Source organism: Podarcis liolepis (assembly GCF_965112155.1).
Source record: "Podarcis liolepis genome assembly, chromosome: 13".
Classification (NCBI taxonomy): Eukaryota; Metazoa; Chordata; class Lepidosauria; order Squamata; family Lacertidae; genus Podarcis; species Podarcis liolepis.
In genome coordinates, this window is record NC_139573.1 from 45,572,433 (window position 1) to 45,595,039 (window position 22,607).

At 44.3% G+C, this 22,607-nt stretch overlaps 1 protein-coding gene across 2 annotated transcripts in view; it reads right to left on the reverse strand.

Moving 5' to 3' along the window:
* The window catches only part of EIF2AK3 (eukaryotic translation initiation factor 2 alpha kinase 3), a 43,996-nt gene that overhangs the window by 1,774 nt on the left and 19,615 nt on the right, over window positions 1–22,607 (reverse strand). The window contains exons 5-16 of one of the 2 annotated variants that reach the window (XM_083469507.1): window positions 21,775–22,009; window positions 21,396–21,558; window positions 19,838–19,975; window positions 17,684–17,806; window positions 16,026–16,246; window positions 15,045–15,157; window positions 13,579–13,701; window positions 12,709–12,858; window positions 8,092–8,866; window positions 4,962–5,129; window positions 2,950–3,051; window positions 626–688 (exon numbers count right to left, since the gene is read on the reverse strand). In XM_083469507.1, the coding sequence (XP_083325633.1) occupies window positions 626–688; window positions 2,950–3,051; window positions 4,962–5,129; window positions 8,092–8,866; window positions 12,709–12,858; window positions 13,579–13,701; window positions 15,045–15,157; window positions 16,026–16,246; window positions 17,684–17,806; window positions 19,838–19,975; window positions 21,396–21,558; window positions 21,775–22,009 (2,374 nt within the window). The remainder of the gene's footprint in view (window positions 1–625; window positions 689–2,949; window positions 3,052–4,961; window positions 5,130–8,091; window positions 8,867–12,708; window positions 12,859–13,578; window positions 13,702–15,044; window positions 15,158–16,025; window positions 16,247–17,683; window positions 17,807–19,837; window positions 19,976–21,395; window positions 21,559–21,774; window positions 22,010–22,607) is intronic. The other variant, XM_083469508.1, reaches the window with a different exon arrangement.

Genomic DNA, 22,607 nt, shown 5'->3' on the forward strand with positions numbered 1-22,607 from the left:
CAGCCCCTGTTAAATTAATATCGTGGATTTCTCCACTTATTTCTATAGGCAGCATTTAAAAATAGTTTATTATATGCCCACTTACTTTTTTCCTGCAGAGGTTTTGTACCTTAAGGTCAACCTAAGTCTACTGATAATTCCTCTCTTGTGTGTGGCTGGTGCAGTTTTGACTACATAAGCATGTGACTGGGAATACTTAATTTGTAATTAAAAGGACTGGATTGCTTGTGCATAGCAAATAAAAGGGTGGACAAAATACATTCCTTTTAACACGGTGCCAGTCTTAAATAAATGACTTAACGACACACAGTACTAATGTTAGGAGAGCAAGCATAAACCAGAAATGAAGCCCAAATAAGATGCAATGGAATTCCTTTCAACTTTAATTATCTTATGGACTTCTTTCATTAACATCAACTGACGTCAAGATAAAAATCGTTCCCTTTTGAAATCACAATAAGACATGTGAATTTTCTAATGAAGTGATGCACCACCATTATTTATTTCGGCTTGTTAAAATGTTATCCCCCCAAGATAAAAAAAAAATTCCACAGCTTAAAATTATAATCCAAGCAAAGTTTGAAAATAAACCACACAACCAGACCAAAGTTATATTAAAACTTACCTCCTGTGGATATTTCTGAATGAAGAGTGGAGGGAAAGTCAAATTCCTTACTTCGCTCAATGTCTGTAACAAGAAAAGAAAAAAATTAAGCCTCTGTATTGTCATTTGAAACATTGCTCTTTACAAGCCATACACTTGCTTTAGCTTGAAGCCCTGAACTGTACAGTGGTGCCCCGCAAGACGAATGCCTCGCAAGACGGAAAACTCGCTAGACGAAAGAGTTTTCCGTTTTGGAGGTGCTTCGCTAGACGAATTTCCTATGGGCTTGCTTGCGCCGCTAAGCCGCTTATCAGCTGATCCGATAAGCAGATAAGCCGCTAAAAGCCGCTAATGCGCTAATCCGCTAATCTGTCAATGGGCTTGCTTCGCAAGACGAAAAAACCGCTAGACGAAGAGAATCACAGAACGGATTCTTTTCGTCTTGCGAGGCACCACTGTACTTCTTTAGATAACAAAAGCAGAAATCACATTTTCCACAGTCCACAGAATCATGCAGATCCTAAAACCATGTAAGCTCCCCCGCATTTCTAGCAGTGCCAAGGGCCTTCTGGCGGTTCCCTCCCTGCGAGAAGTGAGGTTACAGGGAACCAGGCAGAGGGCCTTCTCGGTGGTGGCACCCGCCCTGTGGAATGCCCTCCCACCAGATGTCAAGAAAATAAAGAACTATCTGACTTTAAGAAGACACCTGAAGGCAGCCCTGTTTAGGGCAGTTTTTAATGTTTGATGTTTTATTATGTTTTTAATATTCTGTTGGGAGCTGCCCAGAGTGGCTGGGGAGGCCCAGCCAGGTAGGCAGGGTATAAGTAATAAATTTATTATTGTTGTTATAGCACTACCTCTGTTATTTATCCCATCACACATTGAGTTTTAGATTGAAAACCATCAGAGTAGGGCCTGTCAGCTGGAAATTTTGTAATTCTGTGTGCCAAAGGGCCTGCCCTGCTACTGAAATAGCAAATATTTCACAGTATGGAGAGATTATAGAAGTCATGAACATTTCTATCTGCACAGTTGTATTAAAAAACTCCAGTTATTTTAGGTCTTCCTAGATCAGGGATAGGCAACCTAAGGCCCGTGGGCCGGATGTGGCCCAATCGCCTTCTCAATCCGGCCCACGGACAGTCCGGGAGTCAGCGTGTTTTTACATGAGTAGAATGTGTCCTTTTATTTAAAATGCATCTCTGGGTTATTTGTGGGGTGTAGGAATTCAGTTTTTTCCCCTTCCAAAATATAGTCCGACCCCCCACATGGTCTGAGGGACGGTGGACCGGCCCACGGCTGAAAAAGGTTGCTGACCCCTGTGTCCTGGATACATAAAAATGCAAGGTGTCATCACACTTTGCAGTTCATTTGACCGCCAATAGGTGGTCACAGTAACTGCCATGGATGCTGTAGTTCAGATTCCTGCTTTATAAGGGGTTGGACTAGATGACCACTGGGTGCCCCCAACTCTACAATTTTATGGATGGCCAGCCCAGCAGAGCTGTTTAATGAAGGGGGGAGCAGGCAGTGTGCTGGATCCAGTCTCCCCCCCCCAATTGAATGCTTTTGGGCTTGGTACACATTTCAGGCTCAATGGAAGCTCGTATCCCTTTTATATGTAACATTTGGGGGTTGCCCTTTAGTGGACGAACATATTTTAAAAAGAATAATTTACAAAATCAAGCCCATCAATTACCAGAGCAAAGGCCCACTGTTATGCTGCTTATTTTGGGGTGGTGATGGTGGAGAGATCACATCTTGCTTCTGATGCAAGCAAGCTTCCCAAAATAGGTATTGCAACCACCATTCCCTTTATATTGTACAAGCTTTCAAAAGTGTACAATACAAAAAACTGATATGAAAACCAGCCCCAACTTGGATTCAGGGTGGCGCTGTGGGTTAAACCACAGAGCCTAGGACTTCAAAAGCACACCAGTGCAAGTAGATGAATAGGTAAACGGTGTTTCCGTGCGCTGCTCTGGTTTGCCAGAAGGGGCTTAGTCATGCTGGCCACACGACCTGGAAGCTGTACGCCGGCTCCCTTGGCCAGTAAAGCGAGATGAGTGCCGCAACCCCAGAGTCGGCCATGACTGGACCTTATGGTCAGGGGTCCCTTTACCTTTACCTTACAATCTACATGGCAACATACTTTTACGGGTGTCCCTGCCTACAGTGTCTCCAGAACACCCAAGGTGTATTTAGTTTGCTTCTCCAGCGATATTATAAACCCACAACTCCATGCCAGTACTATTTTGCACACCCACCTTTTATCTTATTACTAAGCTAAAATCTACTTTCTCACTGGGAAGAGATAAGGATATCTTCTAGCAGGAGGTACCTACCCTGACTCTCTCCATTTGAGTGCTGAAAGGGTAAAGGAGCTCAAACAAGATCAGCCCCAAAGAAAAGATATCCACTTTGTGTGAATAAGCGTTTCCATAGACCTAGAGAATTCAAGACAAAAAAGTGGTGGTCAAGCAATTGGATCTTTTGAACTCATACAGGCCACAATTATTCCTTCCTACACCTGTCTCTGACCAAACCCAACAAAATATACAGAACTTGAGCGAACTGTGTATCAGCTGATATCTAATCATCTTTAGCTGGTTTTAATAAACGTTAATGGATAATAATTTCATTGTAAGACACCACAATTAGTTGAAGAGCATGAAAATGGTACAGACTTACTATGCCTGTAACTCAAAAATCTACTTCATAACAGCAGCCAACTAATACATGCAACAATATTGAGGAATGTGGGAAACCCCTTCACACATATACACCAACCCACGAATGGTGTGTATTTTCGAATAAAATGTTATTCGCAACAGTAACCCCTCCCTCTAATAAACTGTAACCAAGTGGCACCAACGGAGAAGAGACTGGGATGTTCAGGGGTCCCATGAGGCTGCAGAGATAAGCATCTTTAGAAAGAACCCTAAGGGACTCCAGCTCAAAACAGACCAATGAGGACAGCGCATCCATTAAGAGTCCCTTGAAGGGTGAACGGATAGCAGGGACAGGATGGACTATCATGCAAGAGGGCGTGGCTGGCTGGACAGGAAACAGGGGCACTTCGCACTGCAATGTTTTATTGCAGGCCACACTTGCAAATATCTGTTCCTTGACACCCTATACAGTGCTCACTGGAAGGACAGATCCTGAAGCCGAGGCTCCAATACTTTGGCCACCTCATGAGAAGAGAAGATTCCCTGGTAAAGACCCTGATGTTGGGAAAGATGGAGGGCACAAGGAGAAGGGGAGGACAGAGGACGAGATGGTTGGACAGTGTTCTCGAAGCTGCTAACATTAGCTTGACCAAACTGCGGGAGGCAGTGGAAGACGGGAGTGTCTGGCATGCTCTGGTCCATGGGGTCACGAAGAGTCGGACACGACTAAACAACAACAACTGTCTGAAAACACGTAATGACACCCAGAAATATTTTAAAACATTATTCTACATTTACAAAAAGTTGAAGCTATATGATTCTCCAGTGTACAGAATTTTTAAAAACCAGCCACCAATGAATGTAATGAAAGCCAATATAATATTTAAAGCCTGAAAAGGCTACATACACTCTCAGCAGTCCTCACTACAACCTTGTAGAATGGAACAGAAATATTATTATTGTTGTTGTTGTTGTTATTATTATTATTATTATTATTATTATTATTATTATTATTATTATTATTATTATTATTATTATCTGATTTTATATACCGCCTTATACCTGGAGGTCCCTATTCCCATATTGTAGAGGAGTGCTGAGACTGGGAAAAAGAGTTGTTTGTCCAATGTCACTTACAGATAGGTAGCCGTGTTGGTCTGCCATAGTCAAAATAAAAAAATTCCTTCCAGTAGCACCTTAAAGACCAACTAAGTTAGTTCTTGGTATGAGCTTTCGTGTGTATGCACACTTCTTCAGATACACTGAAACAGAAGTTGCCAGATCCTTCTATATAGTGAGAAGGTGGGGAGGGGTATTACTCAGAAGGGTGGTGGGAATGGGTGATTGGCAGTTAGCTGAGATGAGCCTGTTGACGACTCTTAACGACTGAGATGAGTCGTCAACAGGCTCATCTCAGCTAACTGCCAATCACCTGTATCTGAAGAAGTGTGCATGCACACGAAAGCTCATACCAAGAACTAACTTAGTTGGTCTTTAAGGTGCTACTGGAACGAACTTTTTTATTTTGACAATGTCACTTAGTCAGCTTGTACAAGATTTAAAAAAACCAACAGCTTCTTGGTTCACAGTTCATATTTACAGTCAATAAGCTGCTCTAGCATCTAGGTTTTAAAAATTAGAGTGGCATTTAGCTCTGCTGATTAAAACCAAGGCATAGGGCGCACCTGTTCTGGGCTCATGTAGAGCTTGGTCCCAACTTGCCCCGTGTGCCTGTCATAAGCTGGCATTGGTGTTAGAACAGAGTTGTCTTCTTCGTCTTGGTCCATTTCAGTCACGAGTCCGAAATCCCCAACTTTTACTATGTCATCCATTGTGAAAAATATGTTGGAGGGCTAGAAGAAAAACAGATCGAGTGAGCACCTGGAGGACCAAGTCAATATATTAAGTAAGACCTAGCTTGCTGTCCACATCTAGCAGGTCCTGTTCAACTGTGTCAATACATTTCCCTAATTTGCTGAGCCCTACAACATTTGGGACGCGGGTGGCGCTGTGGGTTAAACCACAGAGCCTAGGACTTGCCGATCCGAAGGTCGGCGGTTTGAAACCCTGCGATGGGGTGAGCTCCCGTTGCTTGGTCCCCGTTCCTGCCAACCTAGCAGTTCGAAAGCATGTCAAAGTACAAGTAGATAATTAGGTACCACTCTGGCGGGAAGGTAAACGGCATTTCCGTGCGCTGCTCTGGTTCGCCAGAAGCGGCTTTGCCATGCTGGCCACATGACCCGGAAGCTGTACGCCAGCTCCCTCGGCCAGTAAAGCAAGATGAGCACTGCAACCCCAGAGTCAGCCACGACTGGACCTAATGGTCAGGGGTCCCTTTACCTACAACATTTGTGAAAGATAGCCTTTGTTTATCCAAAATGTAAAACACACATGTGCTGATCTGAAAGCCATCCTGAAGAGTCTGTTGACTTTGCTGCAGGACAATAGCTTCAAAATAAAATAGAAGCGGTGGTGGCACACTTTACAGATGTAAAGCAGAAGCAGAGTGTCCCACAGTGGCAGAATTATGCCAAACAAGGATAGTGTTTTGATGGGGAAGCACACACCTTTCTCCCTCTTCCTCCTGCTTGCCGTTTGCTCTGTGACTGAAACTCCTTGGTTTCAAAGGCCAGATTGTACCTGCGCTAAAGCTCACAGAAGTGCAACCGAGTCCTTGAAGGAACTTTCCCCCTCTTTTGAGAGCACATCCGCCACCTTTCTGCCTTATGTCAACCCCCAAGGTGGTTCACATTAAGAAGCTGCCACTGCAGCTGGGGGCAGCATGGGGGAGAACAGGGGAAAAGTTATCCAAGTTGCCAAAGCCATTGCTGATCCCTTTGAGACTGCATAGCCTTCTCTTCAGTGGAGGGCAGAGATCCTTGAAGGCAACTGGAAAGGTTGCAGAAACCAAAGGAATCAACAATGCTCTCAACGGAAGATGATCGCCGCTGCTCCCACTCAAGCTGCAGTGTTTTTAGTAGAAGTGTTTTGCCTTGATTTGCTTCTTGGCCACAAGGGACCTTCTGACGCCTGAATGGCCTCTGCTGCACTGAAAGTGGTACATGACCAATGGACAGAAACCAAGGACATGGTGTATTCATCATCACCCTGACACATTCTTAATATTTTCCCCAAGTACTAGATTAAGGCCTTAGCGCTGTGGGTTAAACCACAGAGCCTAGGACTTGCCGATCAGAAGGTTGGCGGTTCGAATCCCCGCGACGGGGTGAGCTCCCGTTGTTCAGTCCCTGCTCCTGCCAACCTAGCAGTTCGAAAGCACGTCAAAGTGCAAGTAGATAAATAGGTACCGCTCTGGCGGGAAGGTAAACGGCGTTTCCGTGCGCTGCTCTGGTTCACCAGAAGCGGCTTAGTCATGCTGACCACATGACCCGGAAGCTGTACGCCGGCTCCCTCGGCCAATAAAGCGAGATGAGGGTCGCAACCACAGAGTCGGCCACATCTGGACCTAATGGTCAGGGGTCCTTTACTTAAGTGCATAAGCCAGAAACAAATACTCTAGTGCCCAATAAAATGGGGAACCTGGTATTACAAGTTTTGGGATTGTAGTCAACTTAGTTCTACTCAGTGAAGGCCCACCAAGTAAGGCATGCATTGAATAGGTCGACTCTGAATTTGACAAAGCTCCCTCTTAAATCAGACTGCCTCGAAAATACTCCTCAGATTCTTTTCAGTTTATAGACATGCTAGAAGATGAAGGGACATGCGAAGATATACAAAGGGGAACAAGGGAAAGCTTAAGCTGCATGTGTAACACACATCTACAACTAATGAACAGGAAGGATGCTCTGACACAGGTAGAATGCACAAGAAGAAATAATCATATGGAGAAAGAAATCTGAATTGATGTAACCAACTGCTTCAGATCCTATCAATTACATTTCAAAGAGAACAATGGTTTCTTAAGGTCAGGTCAGAACAGCAGTTCCTTGAAAAGCTGTATAGCGGTACCTCGGCTTAAGTACTTAATTCATTCCGGAGGTCCGTTCTTAACCTGAAACTGTTCTTAACCTGAAGCAACACTTTAGCTAATGGGGTCTCCCGCTGCTGCCGCACTGCTGGAGCACAATTTCTGTTCTCATCCTGAAGCAAAGTTCTTAAGCTGAAGCACTATTTCTGGGTTAGCAGAGTCTGTAACCTGAAATGTCTGTAACCTGAAGTGTATGTAACCCGAGGTACCACTGTATCTTAAATCAAACAGAGTGAAGTTGCACATGGAAGATGTAGCAACTACTGTGGGAGCATTGTGCTACAGTTCCCAGTTTGGACTCTGGGTCAGCCACACTAATCCCTCATTTGATACTCTGCTAAAGGGCAAAGGGACGCGGGTGGCGCTGTGGGTAAAACCTCAGCGATTAGGACTTGCCGATCGCATGGTCGGCGGTTCGAATCCCCGCGGCGGGGTGCACTCCCGTTGCTCGGTCCCAGTGCCTGCCAACCTAGCAGTTCGAAAGCACCCCGGGTGCAAGTAGATAAATAGGGACCGCTTACTAGCGGGAAGGTAAACGGCGTTTCCATGTGCTGCGCTGGCTCGCCAGAGCAGCTTCATCACGCTGGCCACATGACCCGGAAGTGTCTGCGGACAGCGCTGGCTCCCGGCCTCTAGAGTGAGAGGAGCGCACAACCCTAGAGTCTGTCAAGACTGGCCCATGCGGGCAGGGGTACCTTTACCTTTAAAGGGCAAAGAGCAATGAACACGATTCATGGGGTTCCCAAGCATGCACATGCAGACTCCTAACTAGCTTGTGCTAAGGAACTGAAAGTTTATAGTCAACGGTGTTGTTTCCCGGTACAAACCTTGAGGTCCCGATGCATTAACCCTTTCCCATGCAGAAACTGAACAGCTTCTGCTATCTGTAGAAAGATCAGCAGGCAATCTGTCCTGTCTCTCTCCTCTATCGTACATCTTCTGTTCATCCAGTCTTTGAGGTTTTCTTTCCTACAGAGCTGCATCTGAATGTAAAGGTACACTTTTGGAGTGGTAGGCATGGCTTTTTGTGCAGAGTTCTTAGAGAAGTCTAGACTTAAGGTCGTTGGTCTTGGCGGAGAAACAGACAGAGGGCTTGTGGAAGAGGACTTCCTGTTACTGGATCCTTTTGTGCTTGTTGCTTTATCCTCACAGTGGCTATTGTCAAGTGAGCCGTCCGTGTTACTTTCTTTACTAGAAGTATTATCACAACCGGAGTCTTCAAAGACAATAGACGAAGAGGTCCTCTCCCTCACTCTCACTGCTGGCATGGCTGGAAGACAAAGTTCAAAGGAGTTTCCAGGATCATTTTCATCAACAGTACTACCCTCCATATCACAGTCGGCAAGGAAGCTGTCTTGCATGTTTGACACAGGATCTGCCAACTGGCTCAAGTCTCCGTTATCAATGGCAGAGAATTCCAAAGGGGAGAACTGGCTCTCTGATGAATCCGATTGGCCACAAGGTATCCCAACAGAAAGCAAGGTCTTCCTTTCTACAGATGTAGCAATAACTTCAATGTGTTCCTTTGCAGAGAATGGCTCAGTTCTAATTTTAAATGATGGCACTTCCACTGGGCTGGGAGAACTGAGTGGCCAATCAGTACTTAATTAAAAAAAAAGGAGAACAGAACATTACAAAACTTTTGGTCATTTAAAAATGCATTACCTAAAGAACAGTATCAGCATAGCTTTGGATTTTCTTTCTTAAAATACTGTAGAAGTATAAACAAGTTAAACTAACATAAAGAAAACTGTCACCAGCTACTGGGAACCACCATCAAATATTTTTTCACCATTATTTTTTCAACCATCAGTGTTTTACCTTTTTTTACCTATGGACAGTATAACAAGGAATGTCCCCCTGAACTCTTTTGATACTTCCCTGTGAGGTGGCATCCTACCACCAAATGTTCCAGAAAACCACATCACTGATTGGACACAGCATCAGGTTTCATCCTCACCCCTTTTCTAATCTCCCCCTATTAAAGAATCTAGGGCAGGTAATTCTTTAAAAAGCAATATAATCAAAAATGTAACTTACTTTATGCAAAAACAAATTCGAGATAGCCCGTGTTTGTTTATCCCTAACCTTCAATCTGTTCTAGGTTCCCCTGTAAGTCAATTCCTAATAACCCATTTCTAAGTCTACAGTGTGCCGTAGTCACCTTCTATTGGAAATAAGTGCAGGTTACTTACCTGTAACGCACATTCTTCAAGTGGCCTTCTGCAAAGGTACACATACAGAAATTGCAGCTCCACAGAGCAGCATCCTGGAAACTTCTAAAGCTAAAAATGGTGGGAGATTGTTACCCCTTCCCTGGAGAAAGAAGTTCACTACATTACGCCTGTGCCTTGCTGGGCAGGTGAGTGCCTTCCCATTCCTAAGTACCCACTTCTGGAAGACCAACCGAAAAGAGAGCCTGCAGGGGGAAGGAGTAACTGAACAGAAGGCAGTCAAAGAATCTTCCTTACAAGTAAGCAACCTGCCTTGCCTTGTTTGAAGTTTCTTACAGGCACACATATGGCAGAGTAGCTGGCTGGCTTACTGGTGTTGAGTGAATACTAGTCAGCTGAAAACACTACAGGGACCACCATTCTGAACACATGCATATAGAATGGACCAAAAGGGTGCTGTCTGGCCAAATGTTTGAACATCCAAAATGTGGAATGTCCACTCCACATCATTCCTAGCGTCAGAGAAGAACACAGGAAGGACCAAGTCCCGATTCAAAAAGTGATGACTAGTTGCACTTGAGCAAAGAGCCTGCAACATTCTGCCAAAATGATAACAACCAAAAAAAGCAGTTTTGTGAGACATAACTGCGGTTCACAGGTAGCCAGAGGCTAAAACAGGCTGCTGCAAGTTAAGCCCAAGCTCCATAAAGGGATGGACACATAGGCAGGAAAATGGGAGTTACAAACTAATGTCAGAAGATACTTATAAGGGATGAGATCACACTGAGTAGCAATCAACTGAACAACAATAGGCTGATAAGCAGAAAAGTGAAGAGGCAGGGAGGAGCTAGCCAGATCCAGGGCTTGTTCCAAAATCAACGGGGGCAACTAAAGGCAATGCATCCTGTGCAGCCATATATGATTTCTGAGTACCTAGCTTCTACAAGTTCAAAAGTACCATAGATGTAAAGGGACCCCTGACCGTTAGGTCCAGTCGCAAACAACTATGGAGTTACAGCGCTCATCTCACTTTACTGGCCGAGGGAGCTGGCATACAGCCTCCGGGTCATGTGGCCAGCATGACTAAGCCACTTCTGGCGAACCAGAGCAGCGCACGGAAACACCGTTTACCTTCCCGCCGGAGCGATACCTATTTATCTACTTGCAATGCGTGCTTTCGAACTGCTAGGTTGACAGGAGCAGAGACCGAGCAACGGGAGCTTACCCTGTTGCGGGGACTCGAACCGCCGACCTTCTGATCGGCAATCCCAAGGCTCTGTGGTTTAACCCACAGCGCCACCCGCATCCCTTCAAAAGTACCATACCCCAAGGTTAAATAGGGGCTGAAAGCTTCTACTGCACAAAGAAGCAGCAGCCCATTTAGCTAATGGGGCCTTCCGCTGCCGCTGCACCTCCTGACCACCATTTTTGTTCTCATCCTGAAGCAAAGTTCTTAACCCGAGGTACTATTTCTGGGTTAGCAGAGTCTGTAACCTGAAGCTTCTGTAACCTGAAGTGTATGTAACCCGAGGTACCACTGTACTAGCATTGTTTTTATACTTCTTGTTATGTGCAGATGATGCCACTTGGTAACTTTGGGGCACTTTGAGATACTTGGATCCCATGTCCCAGTAACCCCGGAAGCCAAAAATGCTCATTGTGCATGAAGGGGTGTATTCTCCCACATTCAGAGGCATGGTGCCCATTGCAGGCATGTCTTAAATATTTTTTCCTGTCTTCTCTATATTAATCATCACTTCACTTGACATTCATTCAATGTTCTTCTTGTCATTCCATCTGTGCTCAGACTCAGATAGTCCGTAAGTGGGTTGTGCAACTGACTCAGCTTGCCCTTCTCCCTCTGAGTCAGTGTCCAAGCCACTGTCGGTTGCCTAGGTCACAGCTAAGTCCCTGGGCTTTGACTACATAGTTTTTACAATATTCCTTCAAGCCCAAACAATGCACGGAGCTTACAAGGGTCAATGATGCCGATAGAATCCCATTTGAGAATCCAGGCTGTGCTGAAAGTTGTACTAAAGAAGTATCAGAACTCGAAGGCCTCAAATCTCAGAAAGCAGAAATGCCAGCATCAGGGTCAGGAGACAAACCCTGTCCAAAAGCCATGACAGGTTTTTAAAGCCCATTCCCACAAAGCAACAAAGTGCAGAGTACTATTTAATCAAGCCTGCTTAGTAAACCTGAGGCGGAAAATGCACAATACCACCCTTTGCTCCTCTCCCAAGAAGAAAGGCTTGTTGTTCCTGGGGACCTTCATCCCACAGCAACGAGAGTTTTAAAAGGTGTCATAGTACATGCAAGGCCAGGCAGTTCTCACAGGTACTGAAGGCCTAAGAAATAACTTACAGGGGGAAAAGCCCACAAAAGCTCAAGAGTAAATTGTCCATGATGCTCCTCTGAAACTTCTCTTAAAGGGAGGGAGTGTGCTTTCTCCCACCTTTTAAAGCTCTATAAGTCTCTGATTATTGTACTAACATCTCACTTTTCTTCCATCATGGATTTCAAAGTGGGGGTTCTCAGATAAATCTCCCACCCAGGCACTAGCCAGACCCAAGCCCGCTTAGCTTCTACAGGGTGGAGGCATCATTTGCCTGAGACCATGTCCTGTTTCCTGTGCAGCTGCAGTTCCTGTATGTGTACTTGCATAAATCCCATAAAGAAAAAACAGAAGTTTTGAAACAAAGCAGGAAGATGAGCCAGTTTAAAACTACTGCTAGAGGATAAGAATCCCAAGACTACATTAAATGTAGCCAAATTCTGTGTGTCTGCAATCAATCGCAGGAAGCAAGTGGTATCCCATAATGACCAAACCCCCAAATGTTAACTACAGGGAGCACGCTAATAATTAATTTTAATTTTTATATTTAAATCCTTGTTATACTCATACTGTCCTTTGTATTTCTGATATTTTTATGATCTGTGATATTGTGTGTGTTGACGCTGGTCTGTGACCGTATTAATAAATTCATTCATTCATAAAGAAAAAACAGAAGTTTTGAAACAAAGCAGTAAGATGAGCCAGCCGAGAGGCTGTCCAAGTACATGCATATTATATTTTAAAAGCTAGTGCAAAACAAATCCGGTAGAAGATAGGGACAGCTGAACAAGGACTCATAGAATAGACAATTTTTATACAAACTAGAAGTTACAGTGCAGAAATATAAAGCTTTCTCATTTCTTGCAGTTGGAGTACAATACTTTCCAGGGAAGTGTAATACTTTCCCGAGACTTTCCAGGAAATGAAAGGGATACCTTTCGTCTTTTAGCCACAGTTTGTCCATTCTTTCCTGCCAGCTTTCAGGCGGCGCTTCCAGCCATGCATTGAAATAGCGAACAATACAAGGGTGTTCAAGTTTGGCTAATGCTTTTACTTCACGCATCACCTTCTCACGAGCCAATTCCCTAAAATTGAAAGGGTCATAATGTAAATTAAAGAAGAAGTCAGTTCTCTGTGGGGGATGAACTGGAACGACTTTTAACTGTCATGGTTATTTTAATTTATGAAAGACAAAATTCTGCTTCGAGTCTCATGCTCTGGTGTGTGGACACCACACTACAGGTACACTTTGTAAACAACAGGTAAGTGCAGCAACTTATTATTAACACAGTTTTCCCCCGCTTTGTTGGGATGAGAAAAAGTACCCAAGAAAATGTTCAACAATGCCCCAGGAACTCTTTTGGTGTGCAAGACATGTCCTAGGATGAGACCAAGTAGGGCTGACATGTGGACCACAGTGCCACCTAGAGATGCATCACGGAAAGGAAACTAGAAAATAAAAGACATTTACAGTGGTGCCCCGCAAGACGAATGCCTCGCAAGACGAAAAACCCGCTAGACGAAAGGGTTTTCCGTTTTTCGATGCGCTTCGCAAGATGAATTTCCCTATGGGCTTGCTTCGCAAGACGTTTCCGTCTTGCGAGTCTTGCAATTTTTTTCGCTCCCCCCCTTTTTCTAAGCCGCTAAGCCGCTAATAGCCTTTTAGCTGCTAAGCCTTTAATAGCCGCTAATCCGCTAATAGCGCTAATCCGCTAATAGGGTTGCTTCGCAAGACGAAAAAACCGCTAGACGAAGAGACTCGCGGAACGGATTATTTTCATCTTGCGAGGCACCACTGTACTCACCTATTTGGAAGACGAATTCTTTTAATAGCGTAGTTGCAGTCATCCACTTTATTTCTGGCTTCAAACACTACTCCAAATCCTCCACGACCTAGACACTGAATTGGCTCAAAGTCTGTTAGATATCTGCAAAAGAAAGGAAGGAAAATGCTTGTGATTAAGATCTGATTATGACGATGATGATTAGCAGTTCATCTAAAATACTGTCATACGTTGAGTTGTGTTTGCTTCATGTTGTATTTTTTCAGGTTACGAACGCGGCAAACCTGGGAGTGTTTACTTCTAGGTTTGCCGCTTTGTGCATGTGTGATCTGTGCGCATGTGCAGGAGCGCTCTATCGCATTGCGCGCATAAGCGATGGTCTACTTACGGACTTTTTGGGGTGCAAACGGCACCCTGGAACGGATCGCGTCCATAAGTAGAAATACCACTGTACTAGAGACATATTTTGGTTTACTTTTGAACACAACAGTGGTATAAGTACATTCAGCCAAATATTCCTCTTAAAACATAGGAAGATTCCTTACACCATATCAGCCCATTACTACGTCCAGCTGGGTATTGTTGAAGCGAGATGAGCGCCGCACCCCACAGTCACATTTGACTGGACTTAACCGTCCAGGGGTCCTTTACCTTTATCTGTTGACAATGACTCAGAGCAGCTCTCCAGGGTTTCATACAGCAGTCCTCCCCAGCCCTAACTGGAGAATCTGGGGCCTCTTGCTCACAATGCATGTGCTCTTATCACTGAGCTAAAACCTACCACACTGTACTCCAATGTAACGTCTTCTGGCAACTAGAGCATTTTATTTATTTATTTAAGGAAACCCTTTCCACGCAAATGGCATCTTTTAAGTAAGGAAGCCTCCAACAGCACCAACTCCATGTTTCAGAGCCACAACAACAGAGAGGCATACACTTTCCACTTAAAGGTAAAGGACCCCTGACCGCTAGGTCCAGTCGTGGCCGACTCTGGGGTTGCGGCACTCATCTCGCTTTATTGGCCATGGGAGCCGGTGAACAGCTTCTGGGTCATGTGGCCAGCATGACTAAGCCGCTTCTGGCAAACCAGAGCAGCGCACGGAAACGCTGTTTACCTTCCCACTGGAGCGGGACCTATTTATCTACTAGCACTTTGACGTGCTTTCAAACTGCTAGGTGGGCAGGAGCAGGGACCGCAACGGGAGCTCACCCTGTCGCGGGGATTCGAACCGCCGACCTTCTGATTAGCAAGTCCTAGGCTCTGTGTTTTAACCCACAGCGCCATAACATACACTTTCTATTTATTTCCTCTTACCTTGTGCTATGTAGGAGGCTGCTTTTAAAGCTCCCCCGAGTTTGAGGGATGGCTTGTTGAGTTTTACAGAGAAGGAGAATTGCTTTTGGAAAGAGGGACTCAGAAAGAATGAAAGTCCATTACATTCCAAATGGTGCACAGAAGAAAGGGAGAGAAAAGTAATTGCTTTTACCTTGACACATATCCTGAGTTCTGAAAGTCTCCCCAGCTGTTATCTTTAGCCTGTCCAACTGCAGGTTCATATTTACTGTCCGTCTGACACTGAGTTTCAGACTCCTTCCGCTGCTGAGATAGAAACAGATTGTTTATAACTGAGGCAGCTCAATACTAACTTTATTGACAAGGATGGAAGAACAAAATTTAAAAAGGTCGTGCTACATCCTGGTCACCACACACAAAAATTGGGGGAGGGGAGAGAGAGAAGGGACATGATTTTCATAAGCTAACATTTGGAGGTTGTTTTAGGTAACAGTAACTTCCTGCATGACATGGCAGGGAGTTGCTTGGAGGACAAAGCAATAGTTTGCCAACAACATTTTTCCACACCCTTCTAATAGTAGATGAGCTTTTCCCCTCTGCAGTGACACAGCAGAGGCTTGTTGAAGCCTTGAAAACCTTTAAATAATTAAAAGTAACTAAGCTGCAAGATGGGATAGGCACCGAGGGAGTGGTGTCATCATTCACAATCTCGGGTAAATCGTAACTGCACATGGCAATTGCCACGTGCTTGACACCTGGAATAACATTGTATCATTTATAAACTGCCTCAAACTCTAGATGCTGTACAACCGTTTGCCACATAATTAGAAAAGAGGAAGGTAAAGAGTTCACTACATCTAAAACTGCGAAAACATGACCATTGCAACTGCAATGTGGAAGCTTCAAAGCACAGCTTCAAAGGGAAGTTCTTGCTCTGGATGTAACTACCTGGTTGTATAAATTTCTATTAAAAGTAATGATCAGGACAAGTGCCTGAGACAATCTAGTAGTCAGTTCTTATGACAACCTACTGATTTATGTGAAACCAAAGCAAGCTCGTATTACGTTCATAAGCGCTGCATTTCATTACTTGAATAAATGCAATCTAAAACATGAAAAGCCTCAAAAGGGAAAACATGCAGTTACACTTCAAGAATCGATTCACTCTACTTACTCGATTGCGAACATGCGGATGGAAAAGTCTACGCACAATAAAAGTTGTGGCCACAATGCATAATATGATGGTGCTAATGATTTCTTTCCACCAGTGCAGAAGTAGAACTGGGTCTTTTTTGCGGATGTTTTGTGGATAGTTCATGTCAGCAAATCTCACGGTGATCTGGGTGCTTCGTCTGTGCCTCTCTCGAGTGTAGTAGGGCAAAAAATAACCATTATCTATATATTTAAAAATATGAACAAAGGGTATAAGAATGTTTTCGTAAATCTACAAACCACCAGGTAGTACTAATCTTTCGATAAATAAAATTTCCCCTTTCAAATGCTGTTGACCAGTGAAAACCCCATGTAGTGGCCAAAGACACTGGCTAGAATCTAAAGATTATGTCCAACTTTAGGCAAATCCAGTGAGAATTTTGATATTTTGTCCTTTGAACAGTGACTCTCTATACCAGGGATGTTCAAGAAGTCGATAGCGATCTACTGGTAGATCCCCGTGGGGTTTTGGTAGATCGCGGTCGATCTCTGGCTCCCTTTCCTTAGCGTTGCTAAAACTGACTCCTGTCACACCCCCTCGCCCTGCCCTCCATTGTTGTATGATCTCTGTAAGGGAAGAGAATAGCTTTCTCAGTGCTGCTGTTCTGATCCATAACAATGTTTTTGTGAGTGAATTTGCCCCTTGCCTTTAACCCCCCCCCAAAAAAGAGACCCCCCCCCCGCAAAAAAGCTTTTTAAACCCCTTTTAAAAATGGGGCTTTCTTCCTCCCTAAAAAAAGCTCCACAACTTTGAGCTGAACCCCCCCGAAAAAGGGGGTAGATAACTGCCAGTTTTTAATTCTGGAAGTAGATTGCAGTCTCTTGAGAGTTGGCCACCCCTGCTCTATACCATACTAGAAGATTTTTGAAATCTCATAGAAAGCTACCAAGTCAAACCATTGGTCCTTTTGGTTCAGTACAGTCTACAGCAAGTAGACTGGGGAATCTTTGGCCCTCTGTATGTTTCTGAGCTACAGCCAGCTAGCATGATGGGAATTGTAGTTCTGCAACATCTGGAGGGCTAACGGTTCCCCACACTTGGTCTATGCTAAATGGAAGGCTTTCCTGGATTTTAGGTCTCTCTTAGTCCTAACTGGAGATACCAGGGATTGAACCTGTGGACTTTCCTCGTGGCTCTCCTTCCTTTCAAGATGGGTTTTGCAATGGAGGCTGCTCTTCAAGAATGATGCAGAAAGCCTCCTTGGGCTGAGGTTCTCTATAGGGCTGACATACTCTTCCAGTACAGTGGTACCTCGGGTTAAGAACTTAATTCATTCTGGAGGTCCGTTCTTAACCTGAAGCACCACTTTAGCTAATGGGGCCACGCCGCTGCTGCACGATTTTTGTTTACATCCTGAAGCAAAGTTCTTAACCCAAAGTACTATTTCTGAGTTAGCGGAGTCTGTAACCTGAAGCGTCTGTAACCTGAAGCATATGTAACCTGAAGTACCACTGTATTCAGAAGACAGCCATCTCAATTTATTTAGGGGCTAACAATTAGGGTTCCACAGATACCATGATTTATTTTAACTAGGTTTTGTTACTGTAAGTATAAAAAGGAGCTAGGGGTTTCACCTATCAAAACCATGGATGAAAACAAAGCATAGCTCACACACACACCATAGGGATACTGCAGGACGGAAAGGGCACCATTACTGTATTCTTCATGAGAAAACTTGTCATTGCTGAGACATTTGTCAAACTCATCTGATCCCACCAGCACAGGAGTTCTAGAAGGAGAATCTAGAAACAACGCATAATTTTCAGAGTGAGTCTGTTTCACACATTACATTTGAATGAGCATTCCTGCAGGCATAAAACCTTTCAGAAATCCTAAATAGTGCTTCTAGAAATGGCTACCATCATCCAGAGCAGGGGTGAGGAACCTTTTTGGCCTGGTGGGCCAGATCTTCATCTTCCTCCACACTGAGGACCAACTTAATAATAATAAATTTTTTTATTTATATCCCGCCCTCCCCAGCCGAAGCCGGGCTCAGGGCAGCTTACAACAATAAAATAGTACAACATACCAAAATCATTCATTATAAAATTAACTCAAATCAAACTGATGGCAACCACTGGGCCAGAGCTCTGCGAAGATTGCCAAAGGAGGGAGTCAGGCTGTGCCCTGACCGAAGGCCTGGTGGAACAGCTCTGTCTTGCAGGCCCTGAGGAAAGATGTCAAGTCCCGCAGGGCCCTAGTCTCTTGTGACAGAGTGTTCCACCAGATCGGAGCCACAGCCGAAAAAGCCCTGGCTCTAGTTGAGGCCAGCCTAACCTCTCTGTGGCCTGGGATCTTCAAGATGTTTTTATTTGAAGACCGTAAATTCCTCTGTGGGACATACCAGGAGAGGCGTTCCCGTAGGTACGAGGGTCCTAGGCTGTATAGGGTTTTAAAAGTTAAAACCAGCACCTTAAACCTGATCCTGTACTCCACCGGGAGCCAGTGCAGCTGGTATAGCACCAGGTGAATGTGATCCCGCAGCGAAGACCCCGTAAGGAGTCTCGCCGCGGCATTCTGCACCCGCTGGAGTTTCTGGGTCAGTCTCAAGGGCAGCCCCACGTAGAGTGAGTTACAATAATCCAGTCTGGAGGTGACCGTCACATGGATCACAGTGGCTAGGTCAGGGCGAGAGAGGTAAGGAGCCATGGAAAGGGAGGTGTCAAAGATTACACCCAAACTCTTAACGAACGGTGCTGGCATTAATTGCACCCCCGCAAGAGATGGGAGTTGTCCCCCCCCCATTAGACAGGTACCACATCATGATGATGTGGGTGGTCCTGCCCACCTTGGAAAGTTGACCTGACGGTGGAGAGAGACAGTCAGTTTGCTAGCACATTCCCCACTGGGAAAATACTAAAGCAGCACCAAGCAGGACTGAACCTCACTAGTCAGGTGACTGATTGACAGGTGGGTGTAGTTGGGGGCTTTGGGGGGGGGGTTGCCTTGCAGGCCAAATTTGGATCACCTGGCAGACACCTGGCCTGCAGGCTGGAGGTTCCTTACTCCTGTTCTATGAATTTCAAGTTTTTCTATTGCCAGAAAAAATGTACACCTGACAATCGTTAAAACGCCTCAGCTGGAAAGCTCAATAAGCAGTGATAGTTTTTCTGTGGAAAATCCTCCATTTTTAGAAATGCCTTATGTACTGAAATTAGTAACCTAATGAATAAATATAATGCCAGCTAAGTTGGCTCTTTGGAATGAGCAATATACAGTCTAATATAAGAAATTGAAGTTGAAATTAACTTTTTTCAGATGGCTATCCTTAGAATGAATTAACAAATAAATGCAAAGCACAGCTTTGCAGGCATGCTAAAATTCTCAGCACTTTTTCAGTGCTTTCATTCCCTCCCACCACTCAAAATGTAAACAAGGTTAGAAAATAATTTGCCATGCTGTGTCATGTCTTAAAATATTTAGAAGTATTCCGGCAAATGTAGCTTCTATGTAAAGCAAGTGTGGGGAGCATGTGAACCTATAGATGTTGCTGGACTACAATTCCCATCATTCTTGGCCATTGGCCAAGGTTGCTGGGGCTGATGGGAGTTGTCGTAGTAGAGCAATGATGTAAAGCTTTGAATTAGTTTCAACGAAACACTTGAATCCACTCGGAGTGCAGTTTCGTGACACCCCACCATCAGTAATCAGACATCTCGTATCAACTATGTTTGAGATATACTTTTGAAAACAGTAATAAAACTCTCTATCAATATTATGGCCTATAACCTTCCAATCTGAAAAAAAAGGACAAGCCTAGGAACATCACTTACGAATCAATGGTTTCCACTTGATTACAGGCAACGGGATAACAGCATTATCATTTCTGGACTCCAAAGCTTTAGGGTTGGTTGGGAACTTATCAGAAATTCTGACTGATGACTGAAGGTACAGCTGGCCTTTGTACATTCCTGCATAATAAACCACAGATCATTATTTATCTCAGGGATTATCATTTTACTTGTGTGCACCTTTAAGAACAGAGGGGAAGAGAATACAAATGCGTGAATTCTAGAGCAATGCAAAAGACGCACTGCCTACATTGTAAGATGATATTATTACATCTACCTACCATATTTTTCCGTCTATAAGACACCCCCATGTATAAGATACCCCCTATTTTGTGGGACTCAAATTTAAGAAAAGAGGGGGAGATGGTCCAGAGTATAAGACGCCCCCTAATTATTGACATTATTTTTTAGGGGGGGAAAACCTAGTCTTATACACGGAAAAATACGGCACCAAAGAATACGAAACATGTACAAGAAACGAATTAAGAAATGGAATCATTTTCATTACCTAGCAGCTATTTAACATTCTTGCTCTATGCAGCTTTTAAGCAAGAAAATCTGCAGAAGTATAAAACTGAAGCAACCACTGGAGACTCCACTTGCCTTGGTGGTTAAATCCCCCAAAAATCCAATTGGAAGGAACCACCCTATCCAGGATGTCATCCTCTTCCAAAGAAGGACAATCGGTGAGCTCACAACTTCATGACTCATGAGCTCTGAGGATTGGTTCATTATTTATTAGAAAAGCCAGAGATAAAAACTTTAAAATACAAGTAAACACTACTGCAATATTGCATGCTTCAGCCCAAGGCCAAATGAATTTTGACAGGTGGTCAAGAAGTTAGTTACAACAAAATCTAGCAGTCTCATTTATTAATTTTCAGGAATGTGCACATAGTAGTGGAAGGTTGGAAGCACAGACAAATATTTCTGAATTTCAATTCACTAGAAAGAATGAAAGCCACCCACTGTAGGAGTAGGGGAAACTCTGGAAAATAAGAGCGAGTGAAGGACAGATACTTTATAAGACGTCATGTCTATGGCAAACATTAAGTCTTATCAGCAATTCACCGACAAGAGAGAAAAGGCCTACTCTAATCGAACTACTCTCTATTTGTGGGTTTAGTTAAAATCATACTATTTGTGCATATAATGGGACAGTACTTTACATTGCTTAGTAACTCCAGCTGCAATAATAAGCTAAGGTTGTACTTAACCCCCAACACTTACTAGAAATGAGATCCCACTGAATTAAACAGAATTTACTTCTGAGTAAACATGCACAGGATCAGGATGAAAATGCACAGTTCATATTGATGCATGGCTTTTGTGTCAAGAACAATGCACTGATGCAACAAATATTCCACTGCCAAAGCAAAACACACAATACTTTGGATTTCTACCATGTTGTTCTTTGGCTTTTGCTGAAACACTTAAATTAATTATACCCACCTAAAACGAAAAGAAAAATCAAGAAGTTGTATACTAAGGGTTTGGACAACGCAAAGATTATGTCTTGTGTTGAAAGTTGGTGCTGTACCTAAATAGACACTGGACTCTGTAGCTCCTCTTGCAGCTTCCACTATGTCTTCTTCATCTTCTAAGACATCACTATTGGAGGTGTAGCTCGTGTCATCAAAGAGGCTAATTGGAATTACCTTGCCATCCTTAACCAGCCAGGCAGAAGCAACAGGTGTGCAAAACTGCAGATAAAGTGTGAATATTTGAAAATCAGTTCAATGCATTTTCTCGGTAATACCAAATCTTTTAAGAGCACAGCTTTTCATGAACTCAAAAAGTGAACATATTACAAAAGCAAAACATTAAAAAACAAGCCTCAAATTCCAGAAAGATGCAAGTTATTTTTGGCAATGCTGTAATATTTCTAGAAAGCGTCAAAATGTTACCATCTTTAGTACCTGGTATTCCCATTCCAGATGTCCTCCCTGCTTATTAAATGCCATCACCTTCCAGTCGGCTACTGAGACCTTTATCACTGTATCCTTCATTACAGCCTCCTGTTCTTCCACATCTGAAATTATTTTAGAATCTTCTTTGTTTAGATTTGGTTTTAAATTGCCTTCAAGAAATCCCATTCTCTTTTCAGTGTCTGGAACATAGCGCAGTTCAAAGTGACCAACACTAAAATTCCACCTTTAAGTTAAAAAAAGAGAAGATGACTGCAAATCAATCCAGTTTTTATAATATGTAAAATGAGACAACATGGTATTTCTAAAGTACCGTACTTTTCGCCCTATAGGACGCACTTTTCCCCCTCCAAAAATGAAGGGGAAATGTGTGTGCGTTCTATGGGGCGAATGCAGGCTTTTGCTGAAGCCTGGAGAGCGAGAGGGGTCGGTGCGCACCGACCCCTCTCGCTCTCCAGGCTTCAGGAGAGCCCCAGCGCCAGCCCCACAAGGTCGGGGGACAGAAGGAGGCGGAATGCCGCCATCCCGCTGTCTCCCGAAGTGGTTTGGAGGCTGGCGGCGGGGAGACCCCGCCGCCAGCCCCGCAAGCTCCAGGGACAGTGGGGAGGCACAGCGCGTCTCCCCGCTGTCCCCGGACCTGATCTGAAGGCGGGCGGCGGGGAGAAGAGTGCTTCTCCCCGCTGCCTGCCCCGCAAGCTCCGGGGACAGCTGGGAGGCGCAGCGCTTCTCCCCGCTGTCCCCGGACCTGATCTGAAGGTGGGCAGCGGGGAGAAGAGCGCTTCTCCCCGCTGCCGGCCCCACAAGCGCCTGGGGGGGGGGAATAA